This window comes from Carcharhinus amblyrhynchos, chromosome 27 (genome assembly GCF_965287045.1).
Source record: "Carcharhinus amblyrhynchos chromosome 27, sCarAmb.v2.hapA, whole genome shotgun sequence".
Taxonomy (NCBI): Eukaryota; Metazoa; Chordata; class Chondrichthyes; order Carcharhiniformes; family Carcharhinidae; genus Carcharhinus; species Carcharhinus amblyrhynchos.
In genome coordinates, this window is record NC_137350.1 from 10,062,850 (window position 1) to 10,086,370 (window position 23,521).

The window sequence follows — 23,521 nt, forward strand, 5'->3', positions numbered from 1 at the left end:
GTCTCAGCGATATCCCTTGGCCTCTGCTGCGTTAACTGATTTGAACTATGGGATGTTACTTTCTGTCAGTTTAGATGCCCAGAGATGCACAAGGGAAATAAATCATCCCCAGCTGGAAAGATATTGGAATGAAGAAGTGAACAGCTGTTAGTGGTTAGCACTGCTGCCTCACAGTGTCAGGGACGTGGGTTCAATTCCCAGCTTGGGTCACTGTCTGTGAGGAGTCTGCACATTCTCCCCATGTCTGCGTGGGTATCCTCCGGGTGCTCCAGTTTCCTCCCACAGTCCATAGATGTGCTGGTTAGGTGGATTGGCCCAGCTAAATTGCTCCTCACTGTCCCAGGATGTGCTGGTTAGGGGGATTAGTGGAATTATGGGGTAAATACGGGGAGATCAGGCCAGGTGATAGATGTCTTGCCCGTAGTCAGACGAGCTGCGGAGACCCACTCCTCACCTCTGATGGGGATGGCCTCACATATGCAGTGCATCTCAGGCTCTTAACTGGCCAACTGCGACTTTCCCTGGGATCACAGCTTCCCACGATCCGTCAGTAACCCAGAAAGCCTCCAGCCAATCAGCCGACAGCCCTCCATGTCAGACAGCACCCCCATGGGCTGTGGTAGCCGCTAGCGATGCGTCCTGTAGGGATCCGCATCAGCAAGGGATCAGAGGTGACTGAGAATGGGGTCATTGGCTGACACGGGATGCAGTGGGGGTGGAACCAGGGCAGTGCTTGGCTCTCAGCAGGCCACCCTCTTCCTGAGGTCAGGTCCCTCAGTCAAACATTGGAGGTGGAATTTTCCTGTCCCACCCCACCACAGGAATCATAGTGGGCAGGACAGGCCTGTTGACCTCGGGTGGGATCTTCCGGTGAAGATGGCAGGAAAATCTCACCCTGGGTGCTTGACCACAGGCTTTGTTTTTCACACTCCCCCCCACCCCCCACCCCCCGCAGCCTCCCCATAGTGACCTTCCCAGCCACTGCGAGCTAAATACCAGCAGCATTGGGATGATATCTGTAAATGGACATTCATTGCCCTTGTCCTTCCAGGTCTGGATTGGGAATTGCTGAAGATTTGAATGGAAAACCAAGGAATTTTTTGGGAGACTTTTATTCACCCTCAAATCCCAGTGGCAGTGTTCACCGGGGTCTTATCTTTGTGCTTGTTTAATGTTGGCCGTTGTGGCTATAATTGGTGATGAGAACTAACCTTTGTGTGCACTGTTCCCTTCCACAGGAAGCTTACCAGTCTGTTGTTGAGTACTTCGGTGAAAATGTAAAGACAATGCCTCCATCCATGTTCTTCCCATCCTTTTTGAGGTTCATCAAGGCTTACAAGGTATAGAACTGAACATTGAACAATCTCTGTTTCCTCTTGGCCCACTAGAGTGAGCTGTGTTGACTTTAATGGTCACTATAGAATGTTTCTCTCCTTCCTGAGGATCACTTCTGGTCAACCTCACCATTATATGCAAGAAGCATGATTTACAGTGAAATTCGATGGCCAAACAACATAGTAATCTCCTAATAAGGTTGATGCTCTGGAGACATAGGTTCAAATCCCACCATAGCAGCTGGAGAAATTTAAATTAATGAACAAATCTAGAGTTAAATGCATGGCTCAGCAGCAATGATTATGAAACTTGGTGATTTGCTCCATCTGGTTGACTAATGTTCTTAGGGGAGGAAATCTGCTGTCCTTTCTCAGTCTGGCCTATGCATTACTTGAGACCCATAGTGAGGGGGGGCTGTCAATTAACTGCCCTCTTAAGTGGCCCAGACTATTTTAACTTTGTAAGATGAAGGGTTATAGGTAAGTCTAGTAGGTAGGGACATGTTCAGCCCAACTTGTGGGTTGAAGGGTCTGTTTGTGCTGTAGTTTTTCTATGTTTCTATTTTCTAAATGGGAGGATAACTCCGAAATTGGAAGTACAAAGTGGACTTGGGAGTTCTGGTTCAGGATTCTCTTAAGGTTAATTACAGGTTGAGTTGGTAGTTAGAAACGCAAATGCAATGTTAGCATTCATTTCAAGAGGACTAGAGAAGATTAGAGAGGGCGGCACAATAGCGCAGTGGTTAGCACTGCTGCTTCACAGCTCCAGGGACCTGGGTTCAATTCCCAGCTTAGGTCACTGTCTGTGTGGAGTTTGCACATTCTCCTCATGTCTGCGTGGGTTTCCTCCAAGTGCTCTGGTTTCCTTCCAGTCCAAAGATTTGCAGGTTAGGTTGATTGGCTCTTTGTGTCCTGAGATGCACAGGTTAGCGGGATTAGCGGGTAAATGTGTAGGGATAAGGGGGTATGGCCTGGGTGGGATTGTGGTCAGTGCGGACTCAATGGGCCAAATGGCCTCTTTCTACACTGTAGGGTTTATATTATATATATGATTCAAAAGCAGGGATGTGTTACTGAGGCTTTATATAGCTCTGGTCAGACCACATTTGGAATATTGTGAGCAATTTTGAGCCCCATATCTAAGGAAGGATGTGCTGGCCTTGGAGAGGGTCCAGAGGAGGTTCACGAGAATGATCCCTAGAATTAAAAGTTTGACATATGAGGAACGGTTGAGGACTCTGGGTCTGTACTCGATGGAGTTTGGAAGGATGAGGGGAGATCTCATTGAAACTTAGAGAACACTGAAAGACCTGGATGGTGTGGACGTGGGGAAGATGTTTCCATTAGTGGAAGAGACTAGGATCCGAGGGCACAGCCTCAGAGTAAAAGGATGGCCCTTTAGAACCAAGATGCGGAAGAGTTTCTTCAGCCAGAGGGTGGTGAATCTATGGAACTCATTGCCACAGGAGGCTGTGAAGGCCAGGTCATTCAGTCTATTTTAGACAGAGATAGATAGATTCTTGATTGGTAATGAGATCAAAGGTTATGGAGAAAAGGCAGCAAAATGGGGTTGAGAAAATGATCAGCCATGATTGAAAGGTGGAGCAGACTCGATGGGCCGAATGGCCTCTTTCTGCTCCTATATCTTATGCCCTAGTAAGCTGCTTATTTGCAGGAGGCTCACCATCACCAGCTGTGGAATTTACTAAAATAAGGACAGGAAATGCTGGATTAACTCAGCAGGTCTGGCAGCATCCGTGCAGAGAGAGAATAACACAGTTAACTTTTCAAGTCAGTGCAAGTCTGCAGAATGTTAACTTGTGTTCCTCTCTCCACAGACACTGCCAGACCAGCTGAGTTTATCCAGCAGTTTATGATCTAATAGTAACTTTCAAAAGGCAATGGTATGAAAAGCCATAAAAGTGGCAGGGTTTTGAGGGGGAAGATTGATCAAGTGGGGTGCGTCAGATAGTCAATGAGCTGGCACAGGAATGACGGACCGAATGTCCTCCTGCTGAGCTGTGTTGAAGGGGGGGTCGGGTATACGGCCTCACTCATCCTGAGGGCAACCGACCTTCCCGTTGTCCGCCCCTCGCCCGCTCCAATTCCCGTGCCGGGCAGGGCGGTAAAATCCCGGCTGAAAACGTTGGAAGAAATAAAAATGTGTCAGGAAAGAAAATGGCTGCCGATAGATGTTGAAAAAGCTCTGTGCGTCCCGATGCCCGACTAGACTGTACGAACCGGGTGGATTTATGGCAATAACTGATGCCCGGTTTGTTTGTGAATCTCTCTCTCAGCAAGCTGAACAGGAAAACGAACTCCGAAAGAAGCAAGAGGCTATGACCATTCAGAACACAGAGGACAAACTCTCACCCTCCAAAACAGAGCAGCCAGATGGGAAGGTGAGGCTTTGGAGCTGAATCGGTTACTGACTGTTTTTTATTTCATTTATTTTTTTATTAACAACTTTTATTGTTAATAAAAGTTGAGGGAGGGGCCCATCTTGGGACTGACGTTGTGCAAGGACTATTAATGGGCATATTGAGTGTTGCCCAGCAACTGATTTGAGTAGGCTGAGCCAGAGGCCTACCTGCCTCTCCCTTCACGGCCCAGGATGCTAGCAAAACAAATTGAAGAAATTTAAACCTAAATTGGCAGCCAATTTTTGAAATTCTCCTCAAGGCTTCCGCTGTATGAAATGAAACTGGTGAGTTAGTCTGTGAAGAAGTGTAGCCATGAATCCAGGTTCTATTGCACAACCAAGTGCAGCACCAGTCAACACTGGCTCCCTTGTTACCTAGTGTTGGGCGGCACGGTGGCACAGTGGTTAGCACTGCTGACTCACAGCTCCAGGGACCCGGGTTCGATTCCCGGCTCAGGTCACCGTCTGTGCGGCATTTGCACATTCTCCCCATGTCAGCGTGGGTTTCCTCCGAGTGCTGCAGTTTTTCTCCCGCAGTCCAAAAATGTGCAGCTTAGATGGATTAGCCATGCTAAATTGCCCCTCAGTGTTCCAATATGTTTAGGGTTAGGGGGATAAGCCGTGGTAAATGTGTAGGGTCACTGGGATAGGACGGGGGAGAGGACCTGGGAAAGAGACTCTGTCAGAGAGTTGATGCAGAGTCGATGGGCCGAATGACCTCCTTCTGCACCGTGGGGATTGTATGAATGCAGAGAACATCTCTCGATATTAGCAATCTCCTCAACAACTAAGGAAAGATTACTGTTGATTGAAGCAAGGCAAATTGTTAGAACTGATTATAGGAAGCAGTGGAGCTGGAGGTTACTATGACAACCCACATGATGACAACAGAACACAGTTCTATGCCTACAATGTAGTAACGTGATGGGAACACGATCTTTTTACTGTTGGGGCCATTATAGCAAGATTGAAAGCATAAACTCCCCAACTGGGCATCAGGATTCACAGTGCAATGTTAGACTCACTGCCCCTCACAGTTCATGTCTGGAGCCCGGGACTGGTATTGTCAAGTACCTGGGAATGGGTTCCACCTGTTTGCTTAGCTGGGGAAGGTGACAGCGTAATGAGAATAAATCACTGAAACATACCCACAGTTGCATTACAGTTCAGATAGCTCCGAATTATTTTGTCTGTTGTACATCCAGAAATAGTACTTTTTAAAAAGATCTCACCAGGGAAACAGTTGTCAAAAGCTGGCGGGCGGTAGTTAGTCTGTGCTGAACTCAGGAAGAGGCAATGGGAGCAGCGTACACGTGAATGGAAAGGTCCAGACTGACCCTAAGTTATGCCATGGGCCTCTGTTGATACCTGTTGCCATCTTCTGGGACTCCATAATTAGCTCACCCTGCCCTGGATTAAACTTCAGACCAGCTGCCTTGTTGGAACGCATGGGTATATCCTTGGCATGGGCAATGAGTGGTGGAGCACGAGGGTTTGTGTCAAGATTGTTGGGGCGATGGAGACATTGCGGAGCACTTCTATTCCTCCCGGCCCCTCAGGATTTTTTGTTCTCTGTAAACACATTGTTAGCAACTATGTGGGCAGCACGGTGGCACAATGGTTAGCACTGTTGCCTCACAGCGCCAGGGACCTGGGTTCAATTCCGGCCTTGGGTGACTGTCTGTGTGGAGTCTGCACATTCTCTCCGTGTCTGCGTGGGTTTCCTCCAGGTGCTCCGATTTCCTCCCACAGTCCAAAGATGTGCAGGTAATGTTGATTGGCCATGCTAAATTGCCCCTTAACGTCAGGAGATTATCAGGGTGAATATTTGGGGTTGCAGGGATAGGGCCTGGGTGGGATTGTTTTCTGGGCAGGCTGGATGGGCCAAATGGCCTCTTTCTGCACTGTAGGGATTTTATTATTCTATGAACTGTGGGGTTGGTTGAAGAATCCTGATGCCTGATGAGCTCAATGGTGATGAATGGGGTCCTTCAAACAGTGGATGCCTATAAACTGTTAGCATTTTGGCCAGTCCTTGTACAAATCCGTCTCAGATTATCCCACGATTAATCCTTGCATGCATAAAATGGGCAAAAGACACATAATATTCCTACCCTTAGAAGCCCACACTGTTATACCCCAGTAGCTAGTTGGGTAAGGGAACAAAACTAGAGCCACTCTTCACTGGGGATCGATTTAATTGCTAAAAGGAATATCAGAGGTATTTAGCTCCTGACTCTATTATTCCCAAGAGTTCAATAAGCACTCAGTCAATGCTGTCCACCTGTGTGTCCCCAACCTCAACGGACACAGGGGAAGGCGACAGTGTAATGAGAATAAATCACTAAAACATATCCACAGTCGCATTACAATTCAGATATCTCTGAATTTTGTCTGTTATACATAACAGAGACAGTACTTAAAGAAAAACTGACACAGGATTTTCCGACTGACAATCTGATTTACCCAGTATTTATGGCAAGGGACTTAATTTGCCCCTGTGTGAACTCAGTAGTGACTTAACAGGTATGAGAAGTTCCAGCTACACAGGAGCACGCGATCAGTGTGTTGTGATTATGTTGACCTTAAAAGAGCAAGTCCTGAATCTTAGACCTTGTGTGATGCTACTCGTGTGTCTGATACATGAGCACACCAGGGGAAGATTTCAATGGAAGGTTTACACTCTGCCCGAGCGCTATTTTCTAAAGCGTGATTCAAAATCATTTTCGGTTTCATAAGTGATTTCTTTTCTGATGATTCTAACTCACGTTTGACAGCAGCGGAATGTGAACTGTCATCTTTTTCTCTAGCCCCTTCCCACTAAGAATAAGGCCCCCCACATGGACCTTATGGCAGAACTGAAGAAGAAGCAGCAGGGGAAAGAGAGGATGGTGTACGAGGGCAAGGATGGAGCAATTGAGGATATTATCACAGGTAATTCACCGGCACGCAGGACTGGAAAAGGAAGAGTGGTAAAATGATATCCTAAAGTAGGTGGAGATGAGAGATATAGCAACTCCCCTCCCCATAGAGCAAACAGATAGTCAGTTCTCCTGTAGGCTCTGTCAGCTTATTCCTGCTCTAGGTATGATGCTTTGCACTGGTATATTAGTGAAATTCTCTTCCCCAAAGATACAGGTTGCTGGGCGACAGTCGGAACCCTCAAGACTCCGACTGGGACATTTTTTGTGAAGCAGGGAATGTGGAGCACTGGTGGAGTTGAGATGACGGGTTGGCCACCATCGAACTGGATGCTGGAGCCGGGGCTCAAGGAGGTTGAATGGCCTCCTCCTCCCTCCCTCCCCCTCTAGCTACGGTGCGGCCAACGACCAAATGTGTCGCCACCGAATGGAAAACAGCCATTTTCCAACCAGCGGCGACAGATTTGGCAGAAGGAAAACGCTCAGTGCCAAGAACGGACCATGGGTTGGAAAAGAAAATGGAGGAAGATGCGTGATTGATTTTAAACTTAAATGAGGGGGGAAGTAAAGCAAAAGTACAGTAATGAAAAATAACCACGTTTAATTTTTGTTTCAAAACAAGGTTGGAGGTCAAGAAAGAAACAAGAGATAAAATTGTGTTTCACTGCTGATAAGAGCATTATACGAATAGTATAACTGTTGAAGCTTGGGTAGCTGCAGTTGTAATGTTAAGAGTTATTTTCAGAATCAGAGGGTGGGATTTTCCAGCTGCGCTCGCACCAAGACTGGAAAATCCTACCCGAGGTCAGCGGACCTTTGCGTGGTTTGTGTACCGCACCGCGCCCCCACCCCACCGCCACGATTCCTGTGGCAGGCAGGATGGGCACATTCTGCCCAGAGTGTGTAAACTGAGAAGCCTGGCTTCCTTGCCAGCTATCCAAGGATTCAGAACATCAACCCTTAACTCAAATATCAGACCATCTGTGTAAAGGGAATTTTAGCCATTATGAATTTTAAGTTCGTTCCGAGGTCTCTCATATCCAAACTTCTCTCAATTTGTGTCAATTTGAGTAAAACTGCTGGATGGAATTAACTGTTCATGAATCATCAACCAAACATGGTTCTCCGGTCTCAGAACTGTGACAGAATCTTGTTGAAATGTTTGACAGGTGGAACATGCTAAAGCAACATTCCGATTGTTTTTATAATCCTTACATTATAACAAAAGATTTCTCATTTTCAAATTTTCGGGGTAAGAGAAAGGTGTGACTCCTTCTCACTAGTTGTTAAAGCGTTCAGTTAGAAACTGCCTCTGTGACTCTCACTCCTTTTACTCTTCTCTATTTTCCCTCCGTGTCCCATTTTACTACTCCCTTTTTCTCTCTCAACTGCTTATTTCTTGTTTTCTCTCTCTCTCTCTCTCCGTCCTACATCTTGCACCTTCACGAAATTCCACCACATTCTGTTCTTTTGTTTTAACTCTTACTTCCTTCATGCTTTCTCCTCTCTCTTTCTCCCTCTTGTTATCTCACTCTCTATTCCTCTCCCTCCCTCTCACACTTTGTCTGCACCACTCTTCCTGACTGGATTCTGGACAGCGCTGAAGACTGTCCCCTTCACTGCGCGGACTGCCAAACGGTCTTCTCGCCTCTTCTACGATGCCTCGTTTAATGACGAAAGTCCGCCTTAGCGAGCTCTACACCTTCTCTAGGTAAATGACCTCTAATAATTACTGTTGCATGCATTAACATTCCAGCAGGGATCATCATCATTCACCAACACAAACCCACTTACAGTTAGAGCGAAACGCACAGTAAGCAGCATTGTGGTTAATGTAGCGAATCCACCTAAAATCACAGTTGCACTCTTCGGGTGTTTTAATGAGGATAAAATGCACATCGTCTAAGGTGCAAACTTAGCAATTGCGTGGCGCAATGTTAATGTGAAATTACTTTCTCTAATAGACAATGCAAGTGTTACAATATCAGACTAAGGTAATCTCAAATCAATCACTTCAGGGTTTCGCTGTCAGAATTGCACAGGGGAATTTCAGTGTGATGAAAGGGATAAATTTGATGTACAAATCTACCATAGAAGCCTCAAAAAATCTGACCAAAAACAGGGGTTGATTTCTACACCAGGTTTAAGAGTGGGCCACTGGTGTGTGTGTGTGTGGTCACCAGTTTTGTTGTTCACCAGTTCAATGTGGACGTGACTTCAACTCCTGGGTATCTTTGCAACGCAGCCCTTATCATCTGCCTGACTCTTTGCATCCAGTTATAAGATACCCGTCAGTAAAAATCCATTTGTGGGGGGGTAGAAATTGAGGCTGACTGTTGCTGTAGATGTATCCAGAAAAGGAAGTTGGTTTATACACCGACCTCATAGAGGTTAACAGTATGAAAACAGGCCCTTCAGCCTAACTTGTCCCTGCTGCCCTTTTTTTAAACCCCTAAACTAGCCACAATTGCCCACGTTTGGCCCATTCCCTTTATGTCCATCTTATCCATGTAACTGTCTAAATGCTTTTTAAAAGACAAAATTGTACCTGCCTCTACTACTGCCTCTGGCAGCTCATTCCCGATGCTCACCACCCTCTGTGTGATAAAACTGCCCCTCTGGATTCTTTTGTATCTCTCCCCTCTTACCTTTAACCTATGCTCTCGAGTTTTAGACTCCCCTACCTTTGGGAAAAGGTATTGATTATCTAGTTGATCTACGTCTTTGATTATTTTATAGATCTCTACAAGATCACCCCTCAGCCTCCTATGCTGCAAAGGAAAAAGTCCCAGTCTATCCAGCATCTCCTTGTAACTCAAACCATCAAGTCCCGGTGGCATCTCTTCTGCACTCTTTCTAGTTTAATAATATTCTTTCTATAATAGGGTGACAGAACTGTACACGGTATTCCAAGTGTGGCCTTACCAATGTCTTGTGCAACTTCAACAAGACGCCCCAACTCCTGTATTCAGTGTTCTGAGTGATGAAACCAAGCATGCCGAATGCCTTCTTTACCACTCTGTCCATCTGTGACTCCACTTTCAAGGAGCTTTGAACCTGTACCCCTAGATCTCTTAGTTCTGTAACTCTCCCCAACGCCCTACCATTAACTGAGTAAGTCCTGCCCTAGTTCAATCTACCAAAATGCATCATCTCACATTTATTTAAATTAAACGCTGTCTGCCTGTAGAAAGAAACTTGATATTAGTACTGGAATAAAATGGGGTAGTCTTATAGACCAGGTTGATTGAAACGGTATTTGGCCCCAATGATTTCTCTGTACTGAAGGTCACGACCCTGAACTTATTTGGTATCACCTTTTGCTTTGGTTGCCGATGAGTTATCAGGCGGCATTTTCCTGCCGCACTCACCCCAAGGGTGTTAAATCCCACCCGAGGTCAACGGACCTTGGCATCGTCCTTGTCCTGCCTGCTTCGATTCTCGTAGCAGACGGGACAGGAAAATTCTGCCCAACATCTAATTGGCTGTTGGAAGTTTGGTGATCGCTAAGATTTCCCTACAGGTGTTGTATAAAAATGAGTTTGGGCAGTGGGGGGGGAGGTTGAGAGATGATTCCTGATTTGTGCTGGATTAACTGATCCCAATGCGCACAGAGGGAGAGATCAGTTTGTTCCCTACTGACTTTGAGCAAAACTGGGGAGGCAAAAAAAAGACTCTTCACCTTTCATGATCTGGAGATGATTCTAAACACTTATCAGCCAATACATTAGATGCTTTTAATGTAGAACATGGCAGCCGATTTGTGCCCTGCAATATTCTGAAAACAGAAAATGACCAGATAGGCTGTTGAGTTGGAATATTGCTGATGGTGTGACATTGTGACCCATACAACCCCAACTTCAACACACTCAGGAGTGCAAGCTGGCTGTTATTATTTCATCCTTACAATAGTTACGTTAACTGATATCTAGAGACCCCTGCCCCAGTCCACCTGCTCATGTACTCTGGCTGTCCATCCGGTGGTGAAGGTTATGACCGTGGGGCGGCACGATGGCACAGTGGTTAGCACTGCTGCCTCACAGCACAGGGGACCTGGGTTCAATTCCCGGCTTGGGTCACCGTCTGTGCAGAGTCTACATGTTCTCCCCGTGGACTACATGGGTTTCCTCTGGTTTCCTCCCACAGTTTGAAACACGTGCTTATTAGGTGAATTGGCCATGCTAAAATTCTCCCTCAGTGTACTCGAACAGGCACTGTGGTGGCTGGGGCATTTTCACAGTAATTTCATTCCAGTATTAATGTAAACCTACTTGTGACACTAGTAAAATTAAGCTTAAATATCTTTCACTCTAGCGTGGTTATCAAGCTAGGGGACTGACTTTCATTCCAGGAGGACCTGCCAGAATGCCAACCCAGCAAGGCTGGGAAGAAGAATATTGTAGTTAGAATTAGGAGTCCCACAACCAATAAATCAATCAACGTTCTCGATGGTCCAGAACTAGGGGTCATTGTCTAAGGATAAAGGGTAAACCTTTTAGGACTGAGATGAGAAATATCTTCACCCCAGGGGCTGGTGTGGAAATCACTACCACAGAGAACAATAGAAGTTAAAGCATTGTTGCTGAATTCTCCAGCAGCTCACACACCAGTTCCACTGCCAGTGAGAATGGAGAATTTGGCACTTGGCTAACTCTGCATTCAGAGCAGCGGGACTGAGAATCCCAGCCACAGGCAAGAATCCGGCCCCGTATGTTTATAAGTAGACGGATAGAGCTCTCGGGATCAAAGAGATCAATGGATATGGGGGAGAGTGGTAGGATAGAGGGGGAGGTGGTGGGGATGGCTGGATCAGACTATTAAATTGGCCTGGAATTGCCTTCTGCTCTTTAATGATCATCTCTATTTATAATTTCAATTATCTGTTTATTGCTGTGACCTCTTTTTATTCAGCAAGTTGTTTATTTCATACAGCTTGTGTCAAACCTTATTTTCCCAAATTTGCTCACCAGCCCCCTCCCCCCCTGCCTGCAGTGGGGGACAAATGAAATGTTCCCCCTCCCCCATGTGAAAAGGTTGTTCAAACTTGTTTAGAATGCTAAGGGCAGCATGTGTGCAGAATAACCACGTGTACAGATTCCTCTCCAAACCAGGCAGCCTCCTGACTTGAAAATATATCCCTGTTCCTTCATCATCACTGGGTCAAGATCCTGCTCTCCCTCCCTAACAACCCTAACAGCACTGTGGATGTACCCACATCGCACCTTCTGCAGTGGTTCAAGAAAGCGACTCACCACCACCTTTTCAAGGGCAATTCGGGATGGGCAATTAATGCTGGCCTAGCCAGCGATGTCCACAGTTCATGCAAGGCAACAATCTTACTGCGGAAACCCTTGTCCATGTCTTTGTTCCCTGGATTCTCTAACTATTCCAATCTCCCTGGAACCAGCCTCCCATTTTCCATCCTCAATAAACTTGTGCTCACCTCAAACTCTGTTGCCCATCCCCTAACTTGCACTGAAACCTCCTCACCCCTTTTTCTATTGTTAATTCCTGGGATGTGAGCGTTCTTGCAAAGCCAGCACTTGTTGCAACGGTGCCTCCCTCATGAACTGCAGTCCGGGTGTAGGTAAACCTTCAGTGCTGAGTGTCTTCCAGGTTTTTGATGCTGTGCCCACTGCCCTGCATTGGATCCGAGTCCAGCAATGCCTCAGTTTTAAAATTCTCACCCTCCTGCCACCTTGCCCCGCCACCCCCCCGGTCTGTCTCTGTCATCTTCTCCATCCTCTGCACCCCTGCAATTCTGGCTGCTCCGTTATTGCCAACGTTACTTTCTGCTTCATGGACCGAAGGCTCTGGAATCTCCACCCCACCCTTCACCTCCCACCCCACCCCCCCCCTTTACAACCCCACCCCACTAAACCTCACCCCCTCGTGTCTCTGTGACTACATCTCCCAAAAGCTCCCTCTTCCGGCAAGCTTTCGATCCTTTGCCTTAATGACTGGAATTTTACTGCCTGCCACGGGAATCAGAGCGGATGTGGGACAGACAATGGGAAAGTTCGTTAACCTTGGGCAGGATCTTATGGTTTCGGGATGAGTGAGGCTGTAAAATTCCGCTCAATATCTCCTTATGTGATTCCGTATCAAAACTTGAAATTTGTTTGATGTTGCTCCTGACATTGCCCATCACACTTTTGACTGGATCTACCATATATTAAGCTGAATTTTCCCTGCACCCCAACTATGAATGTAACACTATATTCTGCACCCTCTCCTTTCCTTCTCCCCTCTATGTTTTGTCTGTATAGCGCACAAGAAACAATACTTTTCACTATATCCCAATACATGTGATGCTAATAAATCCAATCAAGTGTTACCATCGTGTGACGCTATATAAATCCAAGTTGTTGTTTTAAAAAGCCAGCGATCCTCCTGTAGCTGGTTCTACACTGCAGAGTCACTCAGTTACAACAAGCTGTTAATTGCAGAGTTTCGCTGTGAGATATTACAAGGGCAGCACAGTGGTTAGCACTGCTGCCTCACAGAACCAAGGAGCCGGGTTCGATTACCAACTTGGGGCTGTCTGTGCAGAGTCTGCCCGTTCTCCCAGTTCGAGCTTCCTCCGCATGAGTTTCCTCCGGGTGATCCAGTTGCTTCCCATAACCTGAGAGATGTGCTGGATGGGTGCATTGGCCATGCTAAATTCTCCCTCAGTGTGCCCGAACAGGCACCGGGGTGTGGAGACTAGGTGATTTTCACACTGACTTCATTGCCGTGTTAATGTAAGCCTGCTTGTCACACTAATAAATCAACTTCAAAATCACTCATCATTAGTGACAGAGGGCATCCGTTTGACATTGATTAACATTGTGATCTCTGGCTGTGTCTCTCAGTATCTTTGTGGAGCTGTCTATTTTCAGTGATGTGCACCTGGCTCTCTCTGATTCTCTGCTTCTGAGCGCTGTGTTTCCGCTGCCTGATAGCTGCTCTTCCTGAAGTGTGCTGCTGCCTAGTGTCGGGGCTGCTGTCGTCTGCCTTTGCTTCCTGCCTCTCTGTGTGCTGCTTATCTGCTCTGTGCTCTTCTCTCTACCGCTGTGTGCAGGCATGACACTACAAGGTAAGCCCCCCAGGGTGTGTGACATTTTACTCAGCACTTTAAACAGGGAAACGCAAACCTGGCAGTGAGTTGGAAGGTTAGCAGGAGCGCTAGAACAAAGATCAGTCAGTGTAGGTGTCAGGGATGGGCTGTGTCATGTTTGCAGGCATAGGGTGGGTAACGGGATGGAGGGGTGAAGAGTCATACCCGGGGAATAGGTCTCATGTGGGGGTGTGGGGGATGACCAAACTGCGTATGCACCAGCCTGTTACATGTGGACTGACATTGTGTGATGGTATGTTCCTGCATCTAAGAACCCATTCTTAGATACAGATTGTTGGGTGCAGATTTAAACAGCAAACCTTTTCACAGAATCATAAAAATCACAGAATCCCTACGGGGCGGAAGGAGGCCACTCGGCCTATCGAATCTGCACCAACAACAATCCCACCTATCCCACACATTTATCCTGCTAACCTACGTATCCTGGGACACTAAGGGTTAATTTAGCATGACACTTAACCCACACGTTTTTGGACTGTGGGAGGAAACTGGAGGAAACCCACACAGACACGGGGAGAATGTGCAGACTCCGCACAGACAGTGACCCGAGCCGGGAATCAAACCCGGGTCCCTGGAGCTGTGAGTCAGCAGTGCTAACTACTGTGCCACAGCGACACCCCTTATAATCTAGATTATTATTACAAACTACAGGACCTTGTTGCAAAAACATCTTTGATTGGTTTCTGTAAACGTGAAGAAGCACTAAATCAATAAATAGGGGTCAAACTTAATCCATTGTTACTCAAATTCACATATCAAAGACTCAGTATGGTTTTCACACAAACATTATCTTGTATTTAGGTTATTAAAGTAGAATACAAGCAGAAAACCCAATTTTCCAATATCACTGTTCACGTAACAAGGCTCCATCTCATGCCTGACAAGGTATAACAGTAATAGTCATAGAGGTTTACAGCATGGAAACAGGCCCTTCGGCCCAACTTGTCCATACTGCCCTTTTTTTAAACCCCTAAGCTAATTCCAATTGCCCGCATTTGGCCCATATCCCTCTATACCCATCTTACCCATGTAAATGTCTAAATGCTTTTTAAAAGACAAAATTGTACCCATCTCTACTACTACTTCTATTCCAGACACGCACTATCTGTTTGAAAAAATTGTCCCTCTGGACACTTTTGTTTCTCTCCCCTCTCACCTTAAACCTACACCCTCTAGTTTTAGACTCCCCTACCTTTGGGAAAAGATATTGACTATGTAGCTGATCTATGCCCCCTCATTATTTTATAAGATCACCCTTCAGCCTTCTACGCTCCAGAGGAAAAAATCCCAGTCTATCCAGCCTCTCCTTATAACTCAAACCATCAAATCCCGGTAGCATCCTTGTAAATCTTTTCTGCACTCTTTCTAGTTTAATAATAATCTTTCTATAATAGGGTGGCCAGAACTGTACACAGTATTCCAAGTGTGGCCTTACCAATGTCTTGTACAACTTCAACAAGACATCCCAACTCCTGTATTCAATGTTCTGACCAATGAAACCAAGCATGCCGAATGCCTTCTTCACCACTCTGTCCACCTGTGACTCCACTTTCAAGGCGCTATGAACATGTATCCCTAGATCTCTTTGTTCTGTAACTCTCTCCAACACCCTACCATTAATCGAGTAAGTCCTGCCCTGGTTCAGTCTACCAAAATGTAGATTTGATGTAGAATGCAACACTCAAGACCAGCTTCTTCCCTGCTGCCATTAGACTTTTGAACAGACGTATCAGGTAGGATTTTCCAGCCTCCCCAAGACCGGAAAATCCTGCCCGAGGTCAACGGACGTCCGCATAGTCCGTGTCCTGCCTGTTACTATTTCCGTGGCAGGTGGGAGAGGAAAATTCCACCCCTCATATATTAAGTTGATCTTCCTCTACACCCTAGCTACGACGGTAACACTATATCCTTTCCTTCTCTCCAATGTACTTTATGAACGGTATGTTTTGTCTGTATAGCGTGCAAGAAACAATACTTTACGCTGTATACTAATGCATGTGACAATAACAAAGCAAATCAAACACTAGGGGGAGCACTTCCTGCATATGTACAGATGCAGTGTCAGTGCAACTGTACGGGGGGGGGGGGGCGATTCTCCCAAAAGTGTTGAATTGGCAGCAGAACTGTTCTAGATCGTACCAGCTCTGACAGGTCAGCTTCTCACCTCAATCTCTGTGCAGGGGTCCCAGTCATGAATCTCATTAAAATTCCCGGGGGAAGGGGTGTTGGGGGAGTTGGGGGGAGGGGGTGGGGGGGTGGGTTGTGCCTATTCATGCTGGAGTTTGAAGTTCTGGAAATCTGCGCGTGTGCAGTGGCCCCAAAACTGTCAAACTCCCGTTTACTGGCCAGCCCGTGACCCCCGCAGTGCTGCCTCTCCAGCGCGCCCCCTACGCCCCCCCCCACCCCAAAACAGCATGATCACGGCCCCCACAACAATTCCTGGGCCAGCCCTGACCTACTCCTGCTTCTCGTTCTATAATTCTTATGATTTATGTAAACACTACACTTCCAACAAAATAAGCCCGACTGACAGATTAAACGGCGTGGATTTCACTCCAGCTAACGTTCCAGCCGCTGAGTATTGCTGGAAAAAGAGACAAGCTGTCAAAGCTTTGTGTCTAACACTCATCATGTCTTTTTTTTCATTAATACTCAAGTTCTGTACCATTAAACAAGCATCCCTGCCTTTCTCTATTGTCATGATGTGGGTATGCCGGCGTTGGACTGGCGTAAACACAGTAAAAAGTCTGACAACACCAGGTTTTAGTCCAACCTATTTATTTGATAATATACTCGCAAGAGTATATTATCAAATAAATAGGTTGGACTAAAACCTGGTGTTGTCAGACTTTTTACTGTGTTTCTCTATTGTGACAGATAATTGATTCACCCCCTGCTCAATGTTGTCTTTCAGATGTCTGTAATGTGTGTTTGTGTTGGCATCCTTCCAGACACAAGAGATATCATAGAACATTACAGCGCAGTACAGGCCCTTCGGCCCTCGACCAATGGAACCAATCTAATGGCCCTCTAACCTAAACTATTCCAATGTTATCCATATGCCTATCCACTGACCATTTGAACACCCTTAAAGTTGGCATAAAGGGCAGAGAGCAAACAACCCATTGAGGCGGGATAGGGGTGGTCTCTTCGTGTGGTGTACCTTTGCTGACAGCAGAGAAGGCCAACCCTTGAGAAGCAGGTTCCACCTCATGGGCTGCAGCTGAAGCTGCCAAAGTGACCTTGAGGACTGTATTTTCTGTATTGGAGTTTGATGCCAAGCCGCTGTGGCCTCTGGGCATCACTGGTGGTGCACGCCAGCCCACAGTGGGTGTTGCCATTTCCGTCTTTTGCCAATGAGTGTCTCCCGGGGGTGATAATCGTAACCGATGTCTTTGTGCAAGCAGCCTTGAAGCAGAACTCTGGGCGCCATACCGGTTGTCTTGCTTTAGCTACCTCACCGTATGGAATGTTCTTGGGCATACAATCACCAACTATTCTGTGGGCCCAACGCGCCAAAACTACCTCATAGAGTCATGGAGACATAGAGATATACAGCATGGAAACAGGCCCTTCGGCCCAACTCGTCCATGCCGACCAGGTTCCCTAAACTAAACTGGTCCCATTTGCCTGTGATTGGCCCATATCCCTTGAAACCTTTCCCTATCCATGTACCTGTCCAAATGTCTTTTAACTGTTGTGATTGTACCCACCTCCTCTGGCAGCTCCTTCCATATACTCACCTCCCTCTGTGTGAAACAGTTGACCCCCAGGTCCCTTTTAAATCTTTCCTTTCGCACCTTAAACCTACGCCCTCTAGTTTTGGACTCCCCTACCCTGGGGAAATGACCTTGGTTATTTACTTTATCTATACCCCTCATGATTTTATAAACCTCTACAAGGTCACCCCTCATCCTCCCACGCTTCAGGGTAAAATGTCCCAGCTTATCCAGCCTTTCCTTCTAATTCAAACCTTCCAGTCCCTCCTTGTAAATCTTTTTTACACCCTTTCCAGTTTAATAACATCCTTCGTACAGCAGGGTGACCAGAATTGTACACAGTACACCAAAATGTGGCCTTACCAGTGTCTTCTACAGATGTAACATAACGTCCCAACTCCTGTGTCCAGTGCTCTGACCGATGAAAGCGAGAGTGCCAAACGGCTCGTGTACCTTTGTTGGTTAGTGCCAATACAGTTGGGAGCTCTGCCTTTGAGAGAGGACTGCCACATTTGTGGATAATCCATCAGCAAATGCTTATAATAGACCACAGACAGTGCGTGGTAATCAATAGCATTGATAAAAACCTGTACAGTGTCATTTCCATATCTTGTTTCCTGGGATTAACCTTTATCACTAATGCCTGTCCCTACCTGCAGGCTTAGCAATGAGCCATGCTGCGAGGAAATGAAGGTCTGAAGGTCGGAAATCAGTGGGAGCTGTAGCTCACATGTTCACTAGATTGATTCCAAAGATAAGGGGTTTGCCGCATAAAGAGAGACTGAACAGTGCAGGCCTACACTCTCTGGAATTTAGAAGAATGAATGGATCTCAAATTGAGGCATTCAAGATGAGAAAAGATATGGGTAAAGCACGCATGGAGCAGAGAGGTCGTAGTCTTAGGAGCAGTAAATTTAAAACAGAGTTGAGGAGAAACTACTTCTCTCAAAGGGTTGTGAATCTGTAGAAGTTGCTACCCCAAATTATGGTGGATACTGGAACAGTGAGTAAATTTAAGGAATTAGACAGATTTTTAATTGGTAATGGGTTGAAGGGTCGTGGGGAGAAGGCAGGAAAATGGGGATGAGGAGCATATCAGCCATAATCGAGTGGCGGAGTAGATGGGCTGAGTGGCCTAATTCTATTCCTATATTTTATGAACTTATGGGATCCTCCAGGATAGATGTGGAGCTTTACAAGGTACTCTCCAGTAGGGAAATCCTATTGCCATTTGACACACTTGTCTTAAGCTCCCGGGCCAGAGCCTGGGGACAGGATTTAAAAGCAGCATCAAAAAATGCATTTAGATTCTGAACTGAATCAACTTTCGTTAAACCTGAGGCGCAGATAGAGAAAGCAGCAAAGGCTCTGAGATTCCTCCCTGCTTCTTGGAAGGTTCAAAGAATATCGCTCAATAGTTCCCTTTTCTCGCTGGAATAAGTGCAAGTATTTCAGTGGGAGTAGATGTGCTTGAGGAGAGCAGTATCAGTCAGTGACTGTTGAACCCAGCAGATAACACAGTTCTCTCGGAAGGAAACACAAAAGTGATACTTCTCGTGGGATTGACACGTCTTCATTGACCTGTTAGTAATGACAAACCACCAGCCTGCCCTCTGCATTGACACACTAATTCCAATATTTCCCATCTCTGCTATCCAGTTCACAGCACTCAATGTGCTTCTGGTGACGCTTGTGCTCAATAAACTGAGTGTCTGTCCGCTCTTTGAGCTGGTTTGCTCTGTTCTGCTCTGTGTTAAGCATAAACCTCAATGGCCAATTTAATTATTTAGATGAGAAAACTAATGCATCAGCCTCTTTCTAAGATGCAGTAAGTCGTCTCACAACGCCTGGTTAAAGTCCAACAGATTTATTCGGTAGCACGAGCTTTCGGGGCGCCGCTCCTTCATCAGGTGAGTCTCACCTGAGTCTCCCCTGATGAAGGGGCAATGCTCCGAAAGCTCGTGCTATCAAATAGACCTGTTGGGCTTTCAGCTGGTGTTGTCACACGACTTACTGTGCCCACCCCCGTCCAACATCGGCAACTCCGCATCATCTTTCCAAGATGGTTACAGTAAGACATAGGAGCAGAATTAGGCCATTCGGCCCATCGCTTCTGCCCCGCCATTCAATCATGGCTGATATAGTTCTCACCCCCATTCTCCTGCCTTCTCCCCATAATCCTTGATCCCCTAATTAATCAAGAACCTATCCATCTCTATCTTAAAAACACTCAATGACCTGGCCTCCACAGCCCTCTGTGGCAATGAATTCCACAGATTTACCACTTTCTAGCTGAAGAAATTCCTCCTCATCTCAGTTTTAAAGGCGTGTCCCTTCACTCTGAGGTCGTGCCCTCGAGTTCTCGTCTCTCCCACTAGTGGAAACATCCTCTCCACGTTCATTCTATCCAGGCCTCTCAGTATTCTGTAAATTTCAATTAAATCCCCCCCTCATCCTTCTAAACTCCACCGAGTGTAGACCCAGGCTCCTCAATCGCTCCTCATGTGACAAACCCTTCATTCCTGGGATCATTCTTGTGAGCCTCCTCTGCACCTCCTCCAAGGTCAGCACACCCTTATTGAGGTACGGGGCCCACAGCTGCTCACAACATCCCAAATGTACCAGTATCCGAACCACCCGAAATTCCGAACACCCGCCTGACAGAAGAAGGAACGTTTTCCAATTGCTGATATTGTCACTTTGATACCAGTTCCAAATAGCAGAACTCAGTCTTTCAAATTTCACTTTTTACTTTGTGACATTTTGCTTCAGAGGCTCTGATGAGCAGCGTGGTGGCACAGTGGTTAGCACTGCTGCCTCACAGCGTTAGGGACCCGGGTTCAATTCCGGCCTCAGGTCTGTGTGGAGTTTGTATGTTCTCCCCCTGTCTGTGTGGAGTTTGTATGTTCTCCCCCTGTCTGTGTGGAGTTTGCATGTTCTCCCCTGTCTATGTGGAGTTTGCATGTTCTCCCCCGTCTGTGTGGAGTTTGTATGTTCTCCCCCGTCTGTGTGGAGTTTGTATGTTCTCCCCCTGTCTATGTGGAGTTTGCATGTTCTCCCCCGTCTGTGTGGAGTTTGCATGTTCTCCCCCGTCTGTGTGGAGTTTGTATGTTCTCCCCCTGTCTGTGTGGAGTTTGTATGTTCTCCCCCTGTCTATGTGGAGTTTGCATGTTCTCCCCCGTCTGTGTGGAGTTTGCATGTTCTCCCCCGTCTGTGTGGAGTTTGTATGTTCTCCCCCGTCTGTGTGGAGTTTGCATGTTCTCCCCCGTCTGTGTGGAGTTTGCATGTTCTCCCCCGTCTGTGTGGAGTTTGTATGTTCTCCCCCTGTCTATGTGGAGTTTGCATGTTCTCCCCCGTCTGTGTGGAGTTTGTATGTTCTCCCCCGTCTGTGTGGAGTTTGTATGTTCTCCCCCTGTCTGTGTGGAGTTTGTATGTTCTCCCCCTGTCTGTGTGGAGTTTGCATGTTCTCCCCCATGTCTGTGTTTGTATGTTCTCCCCCTGTCTGTGTGGAGTTTGTATGTTCTCCCCCTGTCTGTGTGGAGTTTGTATGTTCTCCCCCTGTCTGTGTGGAGTTTGCATGTTCTCCCCCATGTCTGTGTTTGTATGTTCTCCCCCTGTCTATGTGGAGTTTGTATGTTCTCCCCCTGTCTGTGTGGAGTTTGTATGTTCTCCCCCTGTCTGTGTGGAGTTTGTATGTTCTCCCCCTGTCTGTGTGGAGTTTGTATGTTCTCCCCCATGTCTGTGTTTGTATGTTCTCCCCCCTGTCTGTGTGGAGTTTGTATGTTCTCCCCCTGTCTGTGTGGAGTTTGTATGTTCTCCCCCGTCTGTGTGGAGTTTGTATGTTCTCCCCCTGTCTGTGTGGAGTTTGTATGTTCTCCCCCTGTCTGTGTGGAGTTTGTATGTTCTCCCCCTGTCTGTGTGGAGTTTGTATGTTCTCCCCCTGTCTGTGTGGAGTTTGCATGTTCTCCCCCGTCTGTGTGGAGTTTGCATGTTCTCCCCTGTCTGTGTGGAGTTTGCATGTTCTCCCCCATGTCTGTGTTTGTATGTTCTCCCCCTGTCTGTGTGGAGTTTGTACATTTTCCCCCCTGTCTGTGTTTGCATGTTCTCCCCCGTGTCTGTGTGGGTTTCCTCCCACAGTCCTCCCAGATGTGAGGGTTGGGTAGTTTGGCCATATTAAATTGCCCCTTAGTGTCAGGGGATTGGCAGGGTAAATACGTGGGGTTATGTGGATAGGACCAGTGTGGGAATGTTGTCAGTGTAAGCTCAATGGGCCAAATCACCTCCTTCTGCACAGTAGGGATTCTATGATACCTCACTCCAGTGAATACTGCTCATGGCTATTTGGCTTAGGGAGAGGCTCCCGGTGATTTGACCTGACTTCGCCAGCCATCCATTATTCTAGCAAGGGTTCACTCAGTGACAAAACAGGGGTTGGGGCCTCAGCTACTTTATTGCCATCTGTATCCTAGTGGCACTGAGGCCAATTAGCTTTTCTGGCTGAGCTCAGTGGACTCAACATTGACCTGGGATTGGAGGGTGATCTGTGAGAGAGAAAGGATTTATGTAGCGCCTCAAAATTCAAGTTGCTTTGCGGCCAAACTCCTCTGGAAGCAAACGCACTTTTGGAATGTAGAACAGTTGGCAATCAATTTGTACACAGCAAGCTCCCACAAACAGCTACGTAATAATGGCCCGATATACTCAAGAAAGCCAGCTGGTAAAGGAACCAATCCTTTACACTGTCTAACATTTATTCACAGAGTGAAACATTACAAGCATATGCCTCCTGTCTCAACCCCAGTTTCAGTGAGTGCCTCCACACAAACGAAGGCCCAGCTCATGCCCTCCACTGTTTATGATTAAACACAATAGATTTGCAGTTTGCAGAAGATTGTGTTTTAACCGTGTTGGTGGAGGAAGGAATGTTGGTACGGTCACTGGGGATAACTCCCTTGCTCTTGTTCAGAAAAGTGCCATGGGATCTTTTGCCTGAGTGCAAGTTGGGCTGTCAGTTTAACATCTGATCCGCAAGGCAGAACCTCTGACAGTGCAGCACTCCCTCAGCAGTACGACAGTGCCCAGTCTGGAATTTGTGTTCAAATCTGCGGGTGGGGGACTCAATCCACAACCTTCCGACCCAGGGGACCATCCTTTCAGCTTTGGATAGTGGATTGAATGGATTTTTACTGCAGTCCGCTTTACTATTGCTTAAGTTAGCCACTCAGTTTGGTAGATCTCTCCTAAAGGAAATGTCACGGTTGGATTTTGTGAAGTAAACCTCATTTAGGATAAGGAAGCGATGTTTTCAGATGCAGATCTTCTCCATTTTGGCTCACTCCATATTTCTCCTTCTCTCCGCCCCACCCACTGCAGATCTCCGCAACCAGCCGTACAGGCGAGCAGATGCCATGAGGAAAAGTGTTCGGAAGAGAATGGACGAACAGAATCTTCGTGTGACCGGAGAAGTCTCGTTATAACCAGTTGTCTGAGCTGTCGGGGGGGAGGGGGGGGGGGGGCGGGATCAGGTAAATAACTGGGCGAACAAACAGGCCGCCAGATGGGAACTTGCAGCCATAGCTCCGTACCGCGCACAGTCATCCCGGTTTTAGTAACAGATCCCTTTGGTATACACAATGTGATTCGATCGCTTGACGTAGATAATTAACCAGCCAGGAGTGGCTCTGGGGGTGGGGACTACACAGTGGGGGAGGAAGGGTATAAGGGTCCAGCTCAAATAATAAAGGCTGGGAATCCTTAACCGTATGGGAGATTGGAAGGGGAAGATAGGACTGTCGCTCTTTACAGTTGGTGAAGGGGCCCCGCGCTTATTCCCCCAACAGCACAATGCCCCACTGGGGCTCTCTCGGTTAATGACTGAAGAACCGGAAGTGTTTCGTAGATAGCTGGTCTTATTTACATATCTGCACTGCTTTAGCCACCTTGCTTTGCATATTCTGCGTTTAAAACTACTGGGGCAGAGATTGAAACCTGCCTGAAAACGATCA

General features: G+C 46.9%; 1 protein-coding gene across 1 annotated transcript in view; it reads left to right on the top strand.

The window, feature by feature from the left end:
- LOC145359337 (formin-like protein 1) overlaps nucleotides 1-23,006 on the top strand; it is a 250,943-nt gene extending 227,937 nt beyond the window's left edge. Inside the window, exons 24-27 of the mRNA XM_080213936.1 lie at nucleotides 1,239-1,340; nucleotides 3,632-3,736; nucleotides 6,567-6,690; nucleotides 22,890-23,006. Coding sequence (XP_080070062.1) covers nucleotides 1,239-1,340; nucleotides 3,632-3,736; nucleotides 6,567-6,690; nucleotides 22,890-22,993 — 435 coding nt within the window. The 3' untranslated portion in view covers nucleotides 22,994-23,006. The remainder of the gene's footprint in view (nucleotides 1-1,238; nucleotides 1,341-3,631; nucleotides 3,737-6,566; nucleotides 6,691-22,889) is intronic.
- The last annotated feature ends 515 nt before the right edge of the window (nucleotides 23,007-23,521 follow it).